The 15064-nt window shown below is 36.9% G+C and overlaps 1 protein-coding gene across 10 annotated transcripts in view; it reads left to right on the top strand.

The window, feature by feature from the left end:
- The window catches only part of nfia (nuclear factor I A), a 576988-nt gene that overhangs the window by 472759 nt on the left and 89165 nt on the right, over positions 1-15064 (top strand). For 7 of the 10 annotated variants that reach the window (XM_062979577.1, XM_062979578.1, XM_062979579.1 and 4 more), the window contains one exon: positions 14049-14177. The exons of the other annotated variants lie outside the window; for them this stretch is intronic. In XM_062979577.1, coding sequence (XP_062835647.1) covers positions 14049-14177 — 129 coding nt within the window. The remainder of the gene's footprint in view (positions 1-14048; positions 14178-15064) is intronic. 10 annotated transcript variants of the gene reach the window in all.

Genomic DNA, 15064 nt, shown 5'->3' with positions numbered 1-15064 from the left:
AATCAAATGCCTCACTGTAATAAGGGTTTAGGTGAAAATGCTGACTTGCCTAAGCTTTGATTCCAGCTGACAAAACCTTTTCTAGTGTTCATTACTTGATTTCACAGTTCAGGCAATTTTAAGAGGCTTAAGCATTATATTCTTGTTCTCCTCTATAAAACGTTTTGATCACCTTCTAATTTTTGCTTTAAATAAAGCTGTTGAGGTCGGCTGTGACATACAGTTGCACATTTCAGCTTTCTCTAAAAGTAATATCACATTCTCCCTGTGCAAGAAACCAGTAAGATGTTAGAAGACTGCATGATGGTTGTTTTTTTTTTTTATTATTCTAGTATAAGGATGTCACTTTTACTTAATTATTTTGACTACTTTTAAGCAATACAGGTTGAATATACCTGCCTGAAAATTCAAAATCTGAAACTCCAAAATTGTCCTCACAATGCTGTTGACTGAGACAGTGGCAGCTTTGCTTTCTGGTCATACAGTGATCACAAACTTTGTTTCTTGTACAGCATTAATAAAATATTGTGCATAAAATTACCTTTAGCTATTTGCAGATGGAACTTAAGTCTTTCTGGAGATGGGATCCAGATCTAAACACAAAATTCATTCATATCTAATATACCATCTACCAGAAGTGGCCCTAGGTAATTTTGCCTTGTAGGCGGACCTAAGTGGCCGCGCCCCCCCCCAAAATTGCACCCCCCAAAATTGCCCCCCCCCAAGGCCCCGCACATACCTGCGGTGGCAGTGGCGGTGGGGACCATCGGGTCCCTCCTCGCCGAACGCGGAAGGCCTCAATTGAGGCCTAGCTTGTCTCGTGAGTCCTCGCGAGAAGAGCTAGACCTCAATTGAGGCCTTCCACATCTGGCAAGGAGGGACCCGATGGTTCCCGCTGTTGCCGCCACCGCGGGGGTGCCTCAACGGCGTCCCCAGTGAAATGCGCCACAAGCGGGCACTTACATTGGCCGCTACGTTGAGCTGGCACTGTCATCTACACATGAGGTGTACATGAAACATTTTTTAAATCGTGTCAGAAGTAACTTGAGAACATACTGCAAGTTGCTTCTGAAGTGAGAGAATTGGCTGTCTACAGAAACATTGCTCAGGGGGTGCCTGGAAGTGTTGCTGGGAGACTTCTCTCATGTCCCCACAAGCTAGAGCTGACAGACAGAAGCTCAACCTGTCTCACTGATTCGAACCGGCAACCTTCAGGTCAGCAGTTCACCTGGCACAAGAGTTTAACCCATTGTGCCATCATGGCTCTACATGAAACATAAATCAATTTAATATTTAGATTTATTCCCAACCTCAAGATATCTCATTATGTATTTGAAAATATTGGAAAATCTGAAAAAAAAGATCTGAAATCCAAAACACTTCTAGACAAGGCCTATTCAACCTTTATTAGTCAAAGAGTGATGTCATAGCTGTGATTGACATCAGTGTTTGATATTTTAATAGATTGGAAAATGTAGAGTGACCCACTGATCCCTGTACTCTATACATGCATGCTGCATATAGCCATGCTTAGATGCCATTGCTATTGCAAGGCTAAAGTGATAATAGTCAACTATAAATGTTAAAATAGTTTAGTCATGAGTTATAGAAATTCTGGGTTTTGTGTTTCCCAGCTGCATGTTTCCTGCAATGGAAACATGTAAGCTGAAGTTAAAGTATGTATGTTTATCTTCTGGTTCATTTCTTAAATAAAAACAGAAGTGAAAAAAGCTGCAGTTTGTACTGTCCATCATTAAAATCCTAAGGGTGCATCTTCACTTACCACTTTGATCAGTTTCAGACTGGCATAGAAGAAGATAATGTTGGTATACAGATGATTAGATTGATAATTCTGGAACCAGTCCAAGGCCTGGATGGTGCTTACACACACCACAGAACATGGACTAAAACCAGTTTCAAACCAGGATCCACAGAAGTGTTTTCAAACTGCTCTCTGGAATACGCACGTGTGCATCAGTGGAGCAGGTATATCCACACAGTGACTCGCATTCTACAGAGCTGATTTTGCCATGTGATGTGATTTATACTTCAGTACACTGATGCGCATCATCAACTTTCCCCCAGCTTTGCTTGTGCCAGATTAACAGGTTTAAAGTACACTGCAGCTCGCTTTCACAGTATGTGTTGTATAGCTGCCACATTTTGAAGACAGCTTGAAGTTGCATTGATTGGTCAGTGTAGAAGAGACCTAGGAAAATCTCAGCTTCTGTTTCTTATCCATAAAGTTGCTTTTAGCGAAATATGACAATCCCAAGATAGTATTGAAAGAGACACTGGCAGAAAGAAGGGAAGGGAAGGGAATGAAGGCCTTGATATCTGGAGTAAGAGTTGAAGAGTTGAAATGGCAGGATGAAGTATGTGGTTGGCTTTTCAAAGCCCCACACTCCGACATCCTTGTGATCCTCCTTCATGTAGACTAAATCCTCTTCAGTCAAAGCTTACCTTTAATTCTGGAACATGGAAGGCAAACCTGTCCTCTGCGACACTGCAGCACCCGTTCAGGCTCCCTTGGACTGGTACATACTCTTGTCTCAACTCCAGCACCTTCACTCTCTGCTGGGCACTCCACCGAAAGCTCTGCATGTAGATGTATCTACAAAGACTGTAGGAGAGCGGAAGGATGAAACACTAGAGGAAGATAAAGGGATGATGAATTTGCAAGTTAGAACAGTTATAGTCTGTTTTAGATTAGTTGGTATTTTGTATTGGTTAGTTATTTGTTATTAACAAGGGGTAAAAACTTATTAAGTTTTAGGTGGGGAGTGTCATGCCTTAAGGAAACAGAACACCTGCTGCCCTGTCCCTTTAAGATTCTAAGGGGGTGGAGCTTAGCCTCGGCTCCTGCCAACCTGGAAATGGCAGTTATTTTTTGTCCATTGGCGAAGCGCTGGAAGGAAATTTAGGAAGCCAAAAGGAGTACAGACATTCACGTCATGTCGAAACTATATTCAGATTAGATTAAAAGACCATAGAATACAGCAATAGAGAAAGTCACAACAACATTGTATTGAAGTCACCTCAGAGATACAAAGAATCCAGTCATGTCAAGACTTTATACTGTGTGGCAATATCCAACCAGAACTGCATAGACTTAAAAGATTTCTTTCCTCTCATGGGCCTTTATAGTGGCAACAAGAGGAAAAGAGGTCCAATATGTCTATTAATAAAATATTTTGATTTACAAAAAAAAAGAGTTGAAAGAGGACTTAGAAGAAATGCTGGAGAAAACATTATAGAGAACGAAAAGGTTTTTATGAGGTGAAATAAGGGCTTTATCGCCAATTCTGAATTAAGATTGGACTGCAGGAAGAGAAAGCCTGTAATAAAAAGGTGTAAGGAAAAGAAAAAAAAAAGAAATAGAATCAGGGAAATGGAATTTAAGGTGTCCTTAACATAAGTAAAGCTTTATAAAAATGAGGATCGTTAGATGATATTTATGATTTAAAACTGAACTTTAAATTAACTCTCTTAGCCACAGGATTTATTTTAAAATAGAATATTTATTCATATTCCATCCTGTCCACTTTATTTTAGAGGCATCGATGGGGAGACTAGAGAAATTCCCCAGCCCTGCCTACATTATCTTATAATGCTTTTATGCTTATGGCCTAACTAGGCAAAGAATGCAGATCTGTAACAGTAGAGATCAAAGTCGGGGAGCTGGAGGAGGGTTTAATGCCCTTTTCCTGATGAAAACTGCTGGCAGCTCAAGAGGATGGTAGATTTTTCATCTGGAAGCTGATGTGGGGGAAAACATTGAGGTCCTTTTACCCCTCGCCATGGTTCCAACTCCTAACTGCAGTTGGCTTAACTGTAAAGAGATCAGAGATCTGATCATTGATATCAGCCCTTTTTGTTAAAGTCTTAGCAAAAACAAGTAAGAGTATATCAAATCATTGCAGGAGGATGAACTTCGAGGGGGGCTCACATTCTGCTTTAGATTCCCCCTTTCAGATGTCTGCTTTGTCCTGGCCCACTCAATAATGAGAGAGACGTGTGGAGTATCTTATCGCTCAGCTTCATTGTGTTAGTACATTTGGAGCATTTCTGCATTAAAAAAAATCCAAAAGTATGTCAGTTAAAAATGTGCATTTGGACATATATTGCAATTCCTAGAATGTTTACAGCACACTGGCTATAAAATATACTTGGGTCTCAGTTGATCCATGGTTTATATAAAGCTTTCTCCCCTTTTTTTCTACACAAAACCTATACGATATTGGCAGTACTTTTGCATGATAAGCACAAAGTAGTATATGTACTTAAACAGATTTTTTTTTGCTAGCCCGTAGTTTTAGGTCTTTGCATCACATATTTCCAAACCTACATTCTTGACTAAGATTGTAAATATATTTTCACAATCTGTTACATTGCACCATAACCCTGCTAGTTCTTGTAAAATAATTTTGAAGTGATCTACACTTTCACATCATTTGAAACGCAGCCAGAACCCTAAAATAAAATATCAGTGTTTCAAGGACACCAACGACATTTTTTCAGTGAAGGAAGGTGACTGCAAAGACCCATTGCCTTACCAAAACAAAAAAAAGTCACAGAAAAGCAGAGCAGACAATATTGCCTAATTCCGGCCAGAAACAAGTACGAAATATAATTTATGAAGTAGATGGGCAAAAGATAAAGATAGTAAAACAGATTGTAGTTTCCTGTTGGATCTTAATTTTAATATCAGAGATGTCAGTTCGAATAGTCTTGGATTTTTAGGTCCAAGGAAGATCCGGTGACAGCAGTTACAGGCGAAAAAGTGGCTAAAAAAGATAGGCAAAAGCAGGACCAGACAGCTAGGTTTCAGAATTATGAAAAAAGATGCAAATTGTTATTTACATATTTATTATCATTGTATTTTACTTGAAAGAAGAAGAGGAAGGTACCTCATCCAAGGGTTTCAAAATACTTTGGGTATCACGCACCTTGCTTTTGTGGAATGGGGTGCTGTTACTTGTTCTGCTTCAGGCAGCAAAATGTTCAGGGCTGCGGGAAAGGAATGCATATAAAGATGGCATACGGGAACAACTGTTTGAGACCTATAAGTTGCACCATCAGTTCAAACTGCTTGGGGCATACAAAAAAAACAAAGCTATTGAAGAAACGTATAACTTGAAACTCTTAGTGGTAGCATTGTAATTTAATTTGATGCAAATACAGAAAAAACCCAGCCCCCCTTTTTGGGTTGATGCAAATGTTCTTTCTTGGTTCTCTCATAATTGCTCTTTTTTCTTTTCCTAAAAATTCCTGAGTATTGATATCCTTACCACATGGAGATGTAGCTTAGTGGCAGTGAAATAACTTTTAAACAATTATTTATATTTAATTCTGTGGAAATATAATCCATTTAATAGTCAAAACATGACTAAATAGCTCTACCTAAGAATAAATGATCCAAAATATTGTACAAAGTGTGTGTTCAAAATATTGCTGTAAAATTACATATCTAAGTAATCCTAATGGTTGCTTTTATCATTCCCTATTAATGTGTCTATGTGTGGGTGTAGGAAAATTGAAGTGATCATTTTTCTATTGTGTTCACAATTGTACTCACCATCCTTTCATTCACATACAATTTACAATCCATTTGCCTCATGTGAAAATAGTCTAAATGTGTCTCCAATCACTGATTTGCAAAAGTTGTGTGCCTCAGTGCAATAATAGGTAACAGTTTAGTAAATGCTGTTTGAATTTATAATTGTATTTTGTCTGTCACAATTTTTTCCAATCCACAGTGCCTCCATAAAACAGTATGTTCTGAATAGCTATGATTTGTTCCTACTGCTTTATCTAATCTACCCAGCAGAGCACGATATCAGTTGCAAAAATAGCTTTAGGAGATTCCCAGAAATGTAAAGCTAAAGCATCTTAAGAAATAGAGCACTTATGTATAATGACATACGGTATTAAGGTACCGTGGCATCTGAAGAAATAGAATGCTGTTAATGAAATAAAGTTTCATGTGGGATGCATGATATGTAAAAGAAAATGGATGTTAAGACAGCCTTATATATTTAATACAAAGGCAGCAAGATGGTTTTAAATTGAAAGAACCCCAGTCTTTGATGAATGAAAGACTTCCCATCACATTCGGCAACATGCAGAGACTATAGTGGAGGGCAGCTAGTAAGAATCCTCAGAAGTCTAGCAAAGGTCTATGACAATTCCAAAAGAGAGCTAATAATATCCTGCAATTTTATTTGTAAAGAATTAACAAAATGCTTTAAATATTCTTAAAAAAATAATTCAACTTTTGTTTCTCTTGAAGTATTTGATATTCATAATATATCTGTAATTTATGTAGTCAGAATGATTCACCATCTTTTCTTAAAAGAATGCTTTCGTGCTATGCCTGAATCTTCTTTTATATTGAAGTCAGTTGAGTGTAGTGATAGTTGTTCACCAGCGAAGGAGCCTGGACAGATAGAGGAGACACTGAGAAATAAAAGTTTATTCAGCATTCTTGCGGCTGAATAAATCAGTGCAACTGTAATTCTAGATACACTTACCAGGAAATAAGTCTCGTAGTACTCAGTGGAGTTTGCTTTTGAGGAGGCAAAGCATAGGATTGCTCTGGAAATGGTCCACACGTTCTATCATATAGTTGATTAGCATTGCAAAATGGATATTTTTAAAAATTTTATAATAGTCACCTGGTTGATAATAGAGGTAATGATATTCTTGGAGCTTAAGAATGAAGCCAGAAATAGGCTTGTATACATAATTCAAGAGCATCCTCCACCCCAACTTTATATTACATATGTGTCAGAAAGAACTGCAGCTGCACTAGACCAACAGAGGGTATTAAGGTCCATCTGATAACCAAGAGATCCTGCCAAAGTAATAATTAAAACAGCTTTACTTTGGCAAGTTACCATGTTTCCAAAAAAATCTCCTTTTTCTTTCACTTTCAACTATACTTACTATTTTTTCTGGTACAAATATGTTTTCTTATGAATTATTTAGAAGAGTATTCCTTACAATGATTTACCATCCTGTTTTCCTTTGAGTGCATTCCTCCTGCTGAAAGACATACCAATCAGTGCTGTGTTCATATTTATGTTGACATTAGCCGTCACTAACTTTCATTCATAGGACAAACATGGAACTGTGTTGTAACAGGAAGATCAGAAATGGATACTGGGTTTGTGATGTAACTCTACACTGAGAGCTACCAAGAATAAAAAGGAATAAAATTTGGTGATTTCCCCCTCCCTCCCTACATTTACACTGACAGAGAAAATATTATCGTTGTTGGTTTCCAGTATAGTGGTGGATTTTTTAAATTTAAAACTGTTTTTTAGTTTATGGAAAAGGGTTTTTGTCTGTACAGTGTCTATATATATATATATATATATATATATATATATATATATATATATATATATATATAGACTAGTCAATTTCTTGATTGGCAAATAACAAGGTCCAGGATTATAAACCAATAGATTCCTCCATTGATCCATAGAAGATGATGAATATGAAGTTATTGAACAAACATTAACTTGGTTTGGAGGTTTGTGAATGGCAGCATTTTGTAAGGCCTTCCTGGGAGACTTTGCCATCTGTGCCATGATTCCACTAACCAGAAGCATCCAAAGAAGAAGAATCCCATTAATGCTTACATTTGTACATTGAGCAGATGGATGTGATGCTTTATTTGGAAGGGACACAATCGATTTATATTTGAGGAAAATTATGCACACAGAAAATTCAGATAGCTTTAATTGGAGAAAGATGCCCACATTTATTGTAAGATAAAAATGGATTTGTGTACAGTTTTCAAGTTAACTACTGCTTGGATTTCCCATAGATCCCTTACATCTAAGAAAGTCAATTTAGTCTATGAAATATTTTGCTGCCAAATTCTTTTTCTCAATTAGTATCTAACGTTCATACTGGATTTCCCTATTAATTGTATACAGAAAGAGGAACTACATTTGAGAAAAATAATCCCATTTTGTTCTGTTCAGCACCATTATAATCTTACACTATCAGAGGTTTGACAAACAAACCTACTTAACTGACCGAAGGATGAACAGATATGGACACATGAACATGTCCAAAGCAAAAATACAGATGTTCAGAATTTGTGGGTTTTTTTAAAGGCAGTTTCTTTTTGTATACACTGGGATCTTGATTTCTGCTGGGGTTTGGTTTCAGGGTCCCCTGTGGATGCCAACATTTGTGAATGTTTAAGTCCCATTGGATACAATGGTATCAGAAAATGGAGTTTCTTTATATACAGTAAAAGACATAATCAAGTTTTACTTTTTGCATGTTTAAAAAGAAATTTGTAATATGTTCAATATGTTGATGGTGGAATTGGTGGATGGATATGGAGGACTGACTGCATGTATCTGCTGCAAATAAAATTGGAAGAAATTAGATCTATGATAGTTCCATTGCTTAGCAGTTAAACATGTTTTAGGGTAGTTAAATACTGGAATGGCTCAGGTTTATATATACAACTTTAGAAATAGATCCAGTGCGACTTAGTCTTGAGTGGGGATGTAAATATTTTCTTATTTTGTTCTTGAATGCAGTAATAAACATTTTCATTTTTGCTCTCTGTTGGATGAAATTTTGAGAGTTTTTGTAAAATGGTTTTTTCATTGTGGGATTTTGTCTCCCAAATATTTTTGTAGAAAATAACAATTTATTGCACATATGAAGTATTCACTCCAAATGTAAAGAAATATGATTGTGAACCATTATTTCAGTGGGATGTTTCAATGTGTCAAGGGACCTTGTGTGATCAAGGCCAATAACATTTGCAAGTAGTCTTTTTGCATCCTACTTCTAGACAGTTGTACATGGTTTATTTGTTTGGTTGGGTTTTTTTTTATTCCAGTGTATCATTTCTAAAGTACTACCACAAGGCTGGGAATAATGCAAGGTTCCAAGCGTTCCTGGAGTGTAGCTCCAAGTATTCCTCCCCACTGAGTGTTGGCTAGGACTGATGGGATATGTCATCCAGCAATATTTGCTTGTCACCCAAGTATTTCAGGCGTGGTCTCTAGAGTTTGGTTTATAAAGATATATTTGGATGAGCCAGCAGTTCATGTTGTGAAATCTGCATATGCTCCAGGACCAGATAAGATTGCATAGGGATGTAGCGCTTTCTCCAAGTGCATTGTGTCTGGATGACTTACCTCTCTGTGGATACTTTTAGAGTCATACTATGGTTTAAAGTGTTTAGATGTCTGTCAGAACATTCCATTAGTAGATCTACTTAAAAACAATTAATTTGGGAGACTGGCATTTTTGGGGATGGCAATGTATTGTATCAATTCAGGATTGCCTATGGGACAGAGGTAGCTGCCAATAAATATTTCTGATCTCTGACCTTCAGTTGATCGGATTGAGCCTGTAAAGGGATTATGAGAGTATATTTATATATAACTAAACTACCCATCTGGAGCATATGCTCTTGAACTCTAATCCTATGAATCCCAAGCATTTTAAGTGGGAAGACAAAATAGCTTTATATCCCTAAACGATTTACGTTGTGTACCCTGAGGATTACTATTTGCTTGTACTGTCTATGATGATTGAGCGATAACAGCATGAGTGGAAGCAAGGTATAGCTAAGACTCTAAATCTACAGAAGCCATCTAGAGATCTGCATATTCTGTAGGGCTAAAGCAACATAGCAGGCCTGCATGATTTGTCTAAAAAATTCCTAAGTAACCCTTTTTAAAATATTGAGGAAGCAATATTTGGAATATTTGAAAGTTATTTGGACCTTAAAATTGAATGCTAGGTGAAAAGGGCTTCCTTCCCATCCCTTTAGAAGTCCTTTAGAATCCAAATTGTGTTTCTTCTGTTAACTAGAACAAGGGGGACAATGTCTTCCTGCACTAGGACTAGAGTCACTAAGGCATTATCTTAACACTGTGCTGCATGAACAGCCCTACAGCATGGTTTATTAGTTATTCAGATTTGATTTTCCAAGCATCCTACCAGCTTGGGTAATTGCTCTTGTGTTGTGGCATCACTTTGAAAATGCCAGATTTTCAAATAACCTGATCATCAGCCAAATACTCAAAATGCTAATCCTTTTTTGTGACTTCAGTGTCCAGTAGTTGCCACTGTATCATTTGTCTCGAACACCAATGGCTACATAATTTGATGTAGATTAGGAATAGCAAATCAGGTGCAGTTACAAATTGCCCATGTGAATAATGAAAGAAAATAGACCAAGAAACATGTGGACTGGATCAAGAACATTAATAAAACGTGATGCTAAATTACAGTTTCAATTTTAAGATGGAGCAGTACTTCTGAAATGCTGACTTGCCTTGTAGTCTTAAGGACAGTGTCATCCAGCTAATGATTAAGAACTAAATTTATTTTATTTTAGCTGCTTCTTAGAACTTTCCATTCTTGCATGCTTGCTGTATGCCTCCTTTTATTAACCCATTCAAATTAATGTTTCAGTTCTGTTGCTTGAAACACCATGCTAATGAACCATAAAATGTGAATGATGCTATTTGTTTTGCACTGTCTAACATGCCCACTATAACTTTTCTGCCTTAAAGGACAAATATATTTCATATTACTTTTACTGTTATAATTAAGTCTTAGCTCAAGTTTCATAAGAGGAGAGTACACTCCTAAAAGATTTTCTAGACCCTAAAATATACTTCTAGAAATGTGCAGTTCTAATTTATTTAGAATCCCTCAAAATATCTAAAAGAAGCCAGTCTCCAAATTCCTTTTAATGAAGTGGGTTTATACCTAATGAATTCATACATTTCTGTTGAGATACAAGAAAATTTGTATGTGTGCATTCACACAATTTAAAGCCATTTCGGTTACTATGTATAATAAGGTTCAAATAGGGTTGTTGTGAAATATTACTGTCTCCAGCAAACATATTAACAGTACAATCTTATGCATATTTACTCAAAAACTCCTTGGATTCACTGGGAATTACTTCATAAATTTTAGTTAGGTCATAGATAGCTGAAGAATCTCCTCATTCAAATGATTTTGATAATAACACTTAGTGGCCAATGCCAGGAAATGTCATGTTTAAGTGCCATAGAAATCAATAGGACAAGTAGAAAATATATATAGTGAATTTATGTCCAGAATTTCAGTGAGACATTATTGTAACTAACTTTCTTTATATTTGGCAATGATCATATAAATCAGAATATTTGGTGTTTAATGTTAAGTATTTCTACAACAGTTCACATATATTATTTCTTAAAGAATGTCCTGTAAAACACACTACAACTAGCAAGGGGCTGAGACTGAGATCAACCTTACACAAACCACACTTAAATATACATATAGAACACTGCTAGAATAATTTGTTAAATAATATTTTATCCTACCTCCTCTAGCTCAACACTCACATTAGGAGTCCCTTTATTTGGTATAGTGCAAAAGTATGTGTGTCTATTTAGAAGCCCTTTTGGGTTTAAGTGGATTTTTAAATAGTATTCTTTTCTGCGCCCAGTGGTTCTCAGCCTGTGGGTTCCCAGATGTATGGCCTACAACTCCCAGAAATCCCAGCCAGTTTACCAGCCGTTAGGATTTCTGGGAGTTGAAGGCCAAAATATCTGGGGACCCACAGGTTAAGAACCACTGATCTAGGCAATTCCCAGTGGAGTAGCTGATCCTACTCGAAGTTAGTGGTCCAGTGACTTTGTCTTAGCAATTTTGTCTTTGTCTAAGATATAGCCTCCTCATTTCTGACCTAAACCTTAGTAAAGACTTACAGTATGTATGTAGATCCCCATACTTGTGCATTTCTTAAACTATATGTAAAAAAATTTAAATATATAGGTTAGATCCACATTGTCTATTCCACTAATAGAAGAGTTCCTTCAATTTACCAAATATTCAGGGCTCTAAAAAGACGTCTTACTAGATTGGCTAGTATGTTTATTATAATGTATATTGTGTTCTAAGCTGCCCAAGCCTTTTTGGAGAGAGGAGGCAGGAGATACATACAATTATTATTACTGTTGTTGTTGTTGTTGTTGTTGTTGTTGACACAACGACATAGTACGACACAGCAAACAAGATAGATATGTTGGATTTCGTATCACTTATTATTATTACTACTAGATGAAACAAGGAAATATGACCCTTCATTTAAAAAATACACTAGAAGTGGTCAGAAGTCCTTTCACTGCACAATTATAGTGCAATGATCCCTCTTTAAACTGCCATGGGATCTTGGGATTTGCCATTTAGAAATGGCTCTAGTGCTCATCAGATACAAATGCCAACTTCCATAAGTTGCTATGACAATTAAACTGAAATCATAGTGCTATAATCTAGCATGCAAGCCCCCAGAAGTGGGGGAGAATGCCTTTTTATTGCATGTAAAGAGTATTAGTGCTCCTTGAGATTCCCATGAAGGACAATTCTTCTTTTTCTGGAAGAAGAAAGACCTTTGAGAGACTGGAGGACTAGCACTCATGACTACATGACTGATACTCTTTTTAAAAATAATACAGTCCTAAGGACTAGTTAATTTACTGGGTTGACAGAAAAGCTGTAAAAAGCCATTAAGTTGCCACACCCATGAGTAAATCCCATTTAACACACTGGGGTTTATTTCTGATTAGACATTTATGGGATTGTGCTGCCAATGTATCTGCAAGAAAAATAGAATAATATACATAATAGAACTTTTTCTCATTGCTAGAAAGACTTAGTTCATCCATGTCTTTCTTACATCTCCCTTTTACTGTATGTACATCTTAGAAAGAAAACATAGTTCAGTGGTAGGCCACATACTTTGTGTGTGAAAGATTCCAGGTTTTAATTCCTTAGGCAACAGTTGATGAATCAGACCCTTGACTGAGACCTCGGTTGACTCTCTGCTGGTCACATTACTCAGCACTGGGATGGATGGAAAAGTAGTATAAGGCAACATCCAGTCTTCCTACTTTCAGCATAAAAGACTGAAGATGCCATCAGTATTAGAAGAAAGTTTTTTCACTTGGAGGGAAGATCTGTCTCTATTAATGCTATTTAAAGCAAAGTAAACAGAAAAAATATTAAAAATCAGGACATAGACTGATATAAAACCCCATTCAAGTTATGCTAAGCAAAACATTCATTAGTGCAGAAACATCTGGAACTCTTTAAGACATTCATCCAGTCCACCCACCCAGTTCCCAAAAACATTTTTTCAACTTTGTGTATATCCCTAGAACTTCCAGCTACTGCCATCTGCGTTCTTGTGCACTGCTCTTGATTCTCACTCACAAGAATGATGCAGAAATCTCAGGGATGACTTCATCGTGTCCACCCGCTGGGATTTTGGAGCTTTATTCACTTCATTAGACGTAGACAAGAGTGTGTTTTCTATAAGAACAGACATTAAAATCTAAAATCCTGCATCTATATTGTAGGCCATTAGAATGTAAGGAACAGGGCTTAATAAGAATGATAGTAAATAACATTTCAGTAGAAGTCAAAGTTATGTTAGCCTGAAATAGCAGAATGCAAAGGGTTCTTGTAGAACTTTGGAGACTAAGTAAGCAAATGAAATTGGTAGCATATGCTTTCACAGACTAAGTCCACCTCCTCAGATGCATAGAGTGAAAACCCTAGGAAGCAACCTTTATGGGCAGACTGTGTGTGAAAGTAGCCATAGAAATGTGAAACCTTTGGGTATGTTTGCACAGCATACTAAGGTATTCATTTAAGGAAGTAGACTTAGCCTGTGAAAGCTTATGCTGCCAGCTTCATTATTTCAATCACTAAGGTGCTACAAGAACCTTTGCATACTAAAAACATGTTAGTGAGTCTCCCTTAAATTTTGTAAAGGTGTCCTCATTGTAATAGGTATTTCTTTATGCCAGTGATGGCCAACCCTTTGCCCCCAAAGACAATAATAAATAAAGGTGAGCTTTCAAGCTTGCTGTTCTATGCAATTTAATTTGTCCTTTAAGTTTCTCTATCTGCTTTTGCGCCCACTTTCACAATGCATAGGCTGTTTTTCCATGACCTAGCATTATTAAATTGCACTTATCAATCATTCTTGCCAGGAATGCCATCGCCAACTACATTAAAGAAGTCAGAGAAGTCTGGTTTCAGCAGTCCCTCGCCTTCGCAGACCTCCTCCCTTGGAACGGCATTCACACAGCATCATCGACCTGTCATTACAGGACCCAGAGGTGAGGCCTCAGCAAAGCGCACCAGTGGACTTGAACTTGAACCATGGTGCCCCTTGCCATCAGGTTGTGAGGGAGTTGCTGTTTCAAGTGCCTATCCAAGACAGAGAACAGGCAAACATTTGCTCCTCTGATCTGATACTGTACAGATGGTTTCATTGCCTGGGAGCAGTCTGGGGGTGGTTTCATTGCCTTTGAAGTCAAAGGCAATGAGACTTCAATATTTACAGTGTAAATGTGTGTTATAAGATTGCTTGCGATCAGATCATCAATAGACCTCCATTCTATTGCTGCATGATTTAATCCTTCAACAATCCTGCTTTTGCATTGTATGTCATTTTTACATTCAGCTTTAAGAGTCATGGTACTAGAGCATTTGCCCTCATTTTGCATTCTTACTGAATTTTAGTAGCCTAGTTGGTTTTCACCAGTTCTCTTTTGAGTGAATAGAAATGAATGGTGAATAATTGGTTGGACGCAGATTTTCAGATTGCATTAGAGAAATAAAAATACCATGTTAATATGTGAAGAACAGGTTGCAAAAGCCATATGTATATTTTCAAAATAACATACATTTGGATTCTTATAAACTATTTAAAACTTGATGTCTGGACAGGTTGTGTATCCCTTATCCAAAATACTTGGGATGAGAAGTGTTTTTGGATTTCCCCCCTGGATTCTGGAATATCTTTAATTTCATATATGTATAGATACCTTGGAGATGGGAGCCAAGACTAAATACAAAATTCATGTGTTTCATATATACCTTATACACATTGTCTTAAGGTAATTTTATACAATCTTTTAAATAATTTTGACTATTGAAACATGAGAAAGCAAAGGTACCAATATCTTAGCTACCCAAGTGGATGATTTTAGGAGTGTTTTTG

This window comes from Anolis carolinensis, chromosome 4, assembly GCF_035594765.1.
Source record: "Anolis carolinensis isolate JA03-04 chromosome 4, rAnoCar3.1.pri, whole genome shotgun sequence".
NCBI lineage: Eukaryota > Metazoa > Chordata > Lepidosauria > Squamata > Dactyloidae > Anolis > Anolis carolinensis.
The sequence above is the reverse complement of the archived record's forward strand: the minus strand, read 5'-3'. Positions and strand labels throughout refer to the sequence as shown.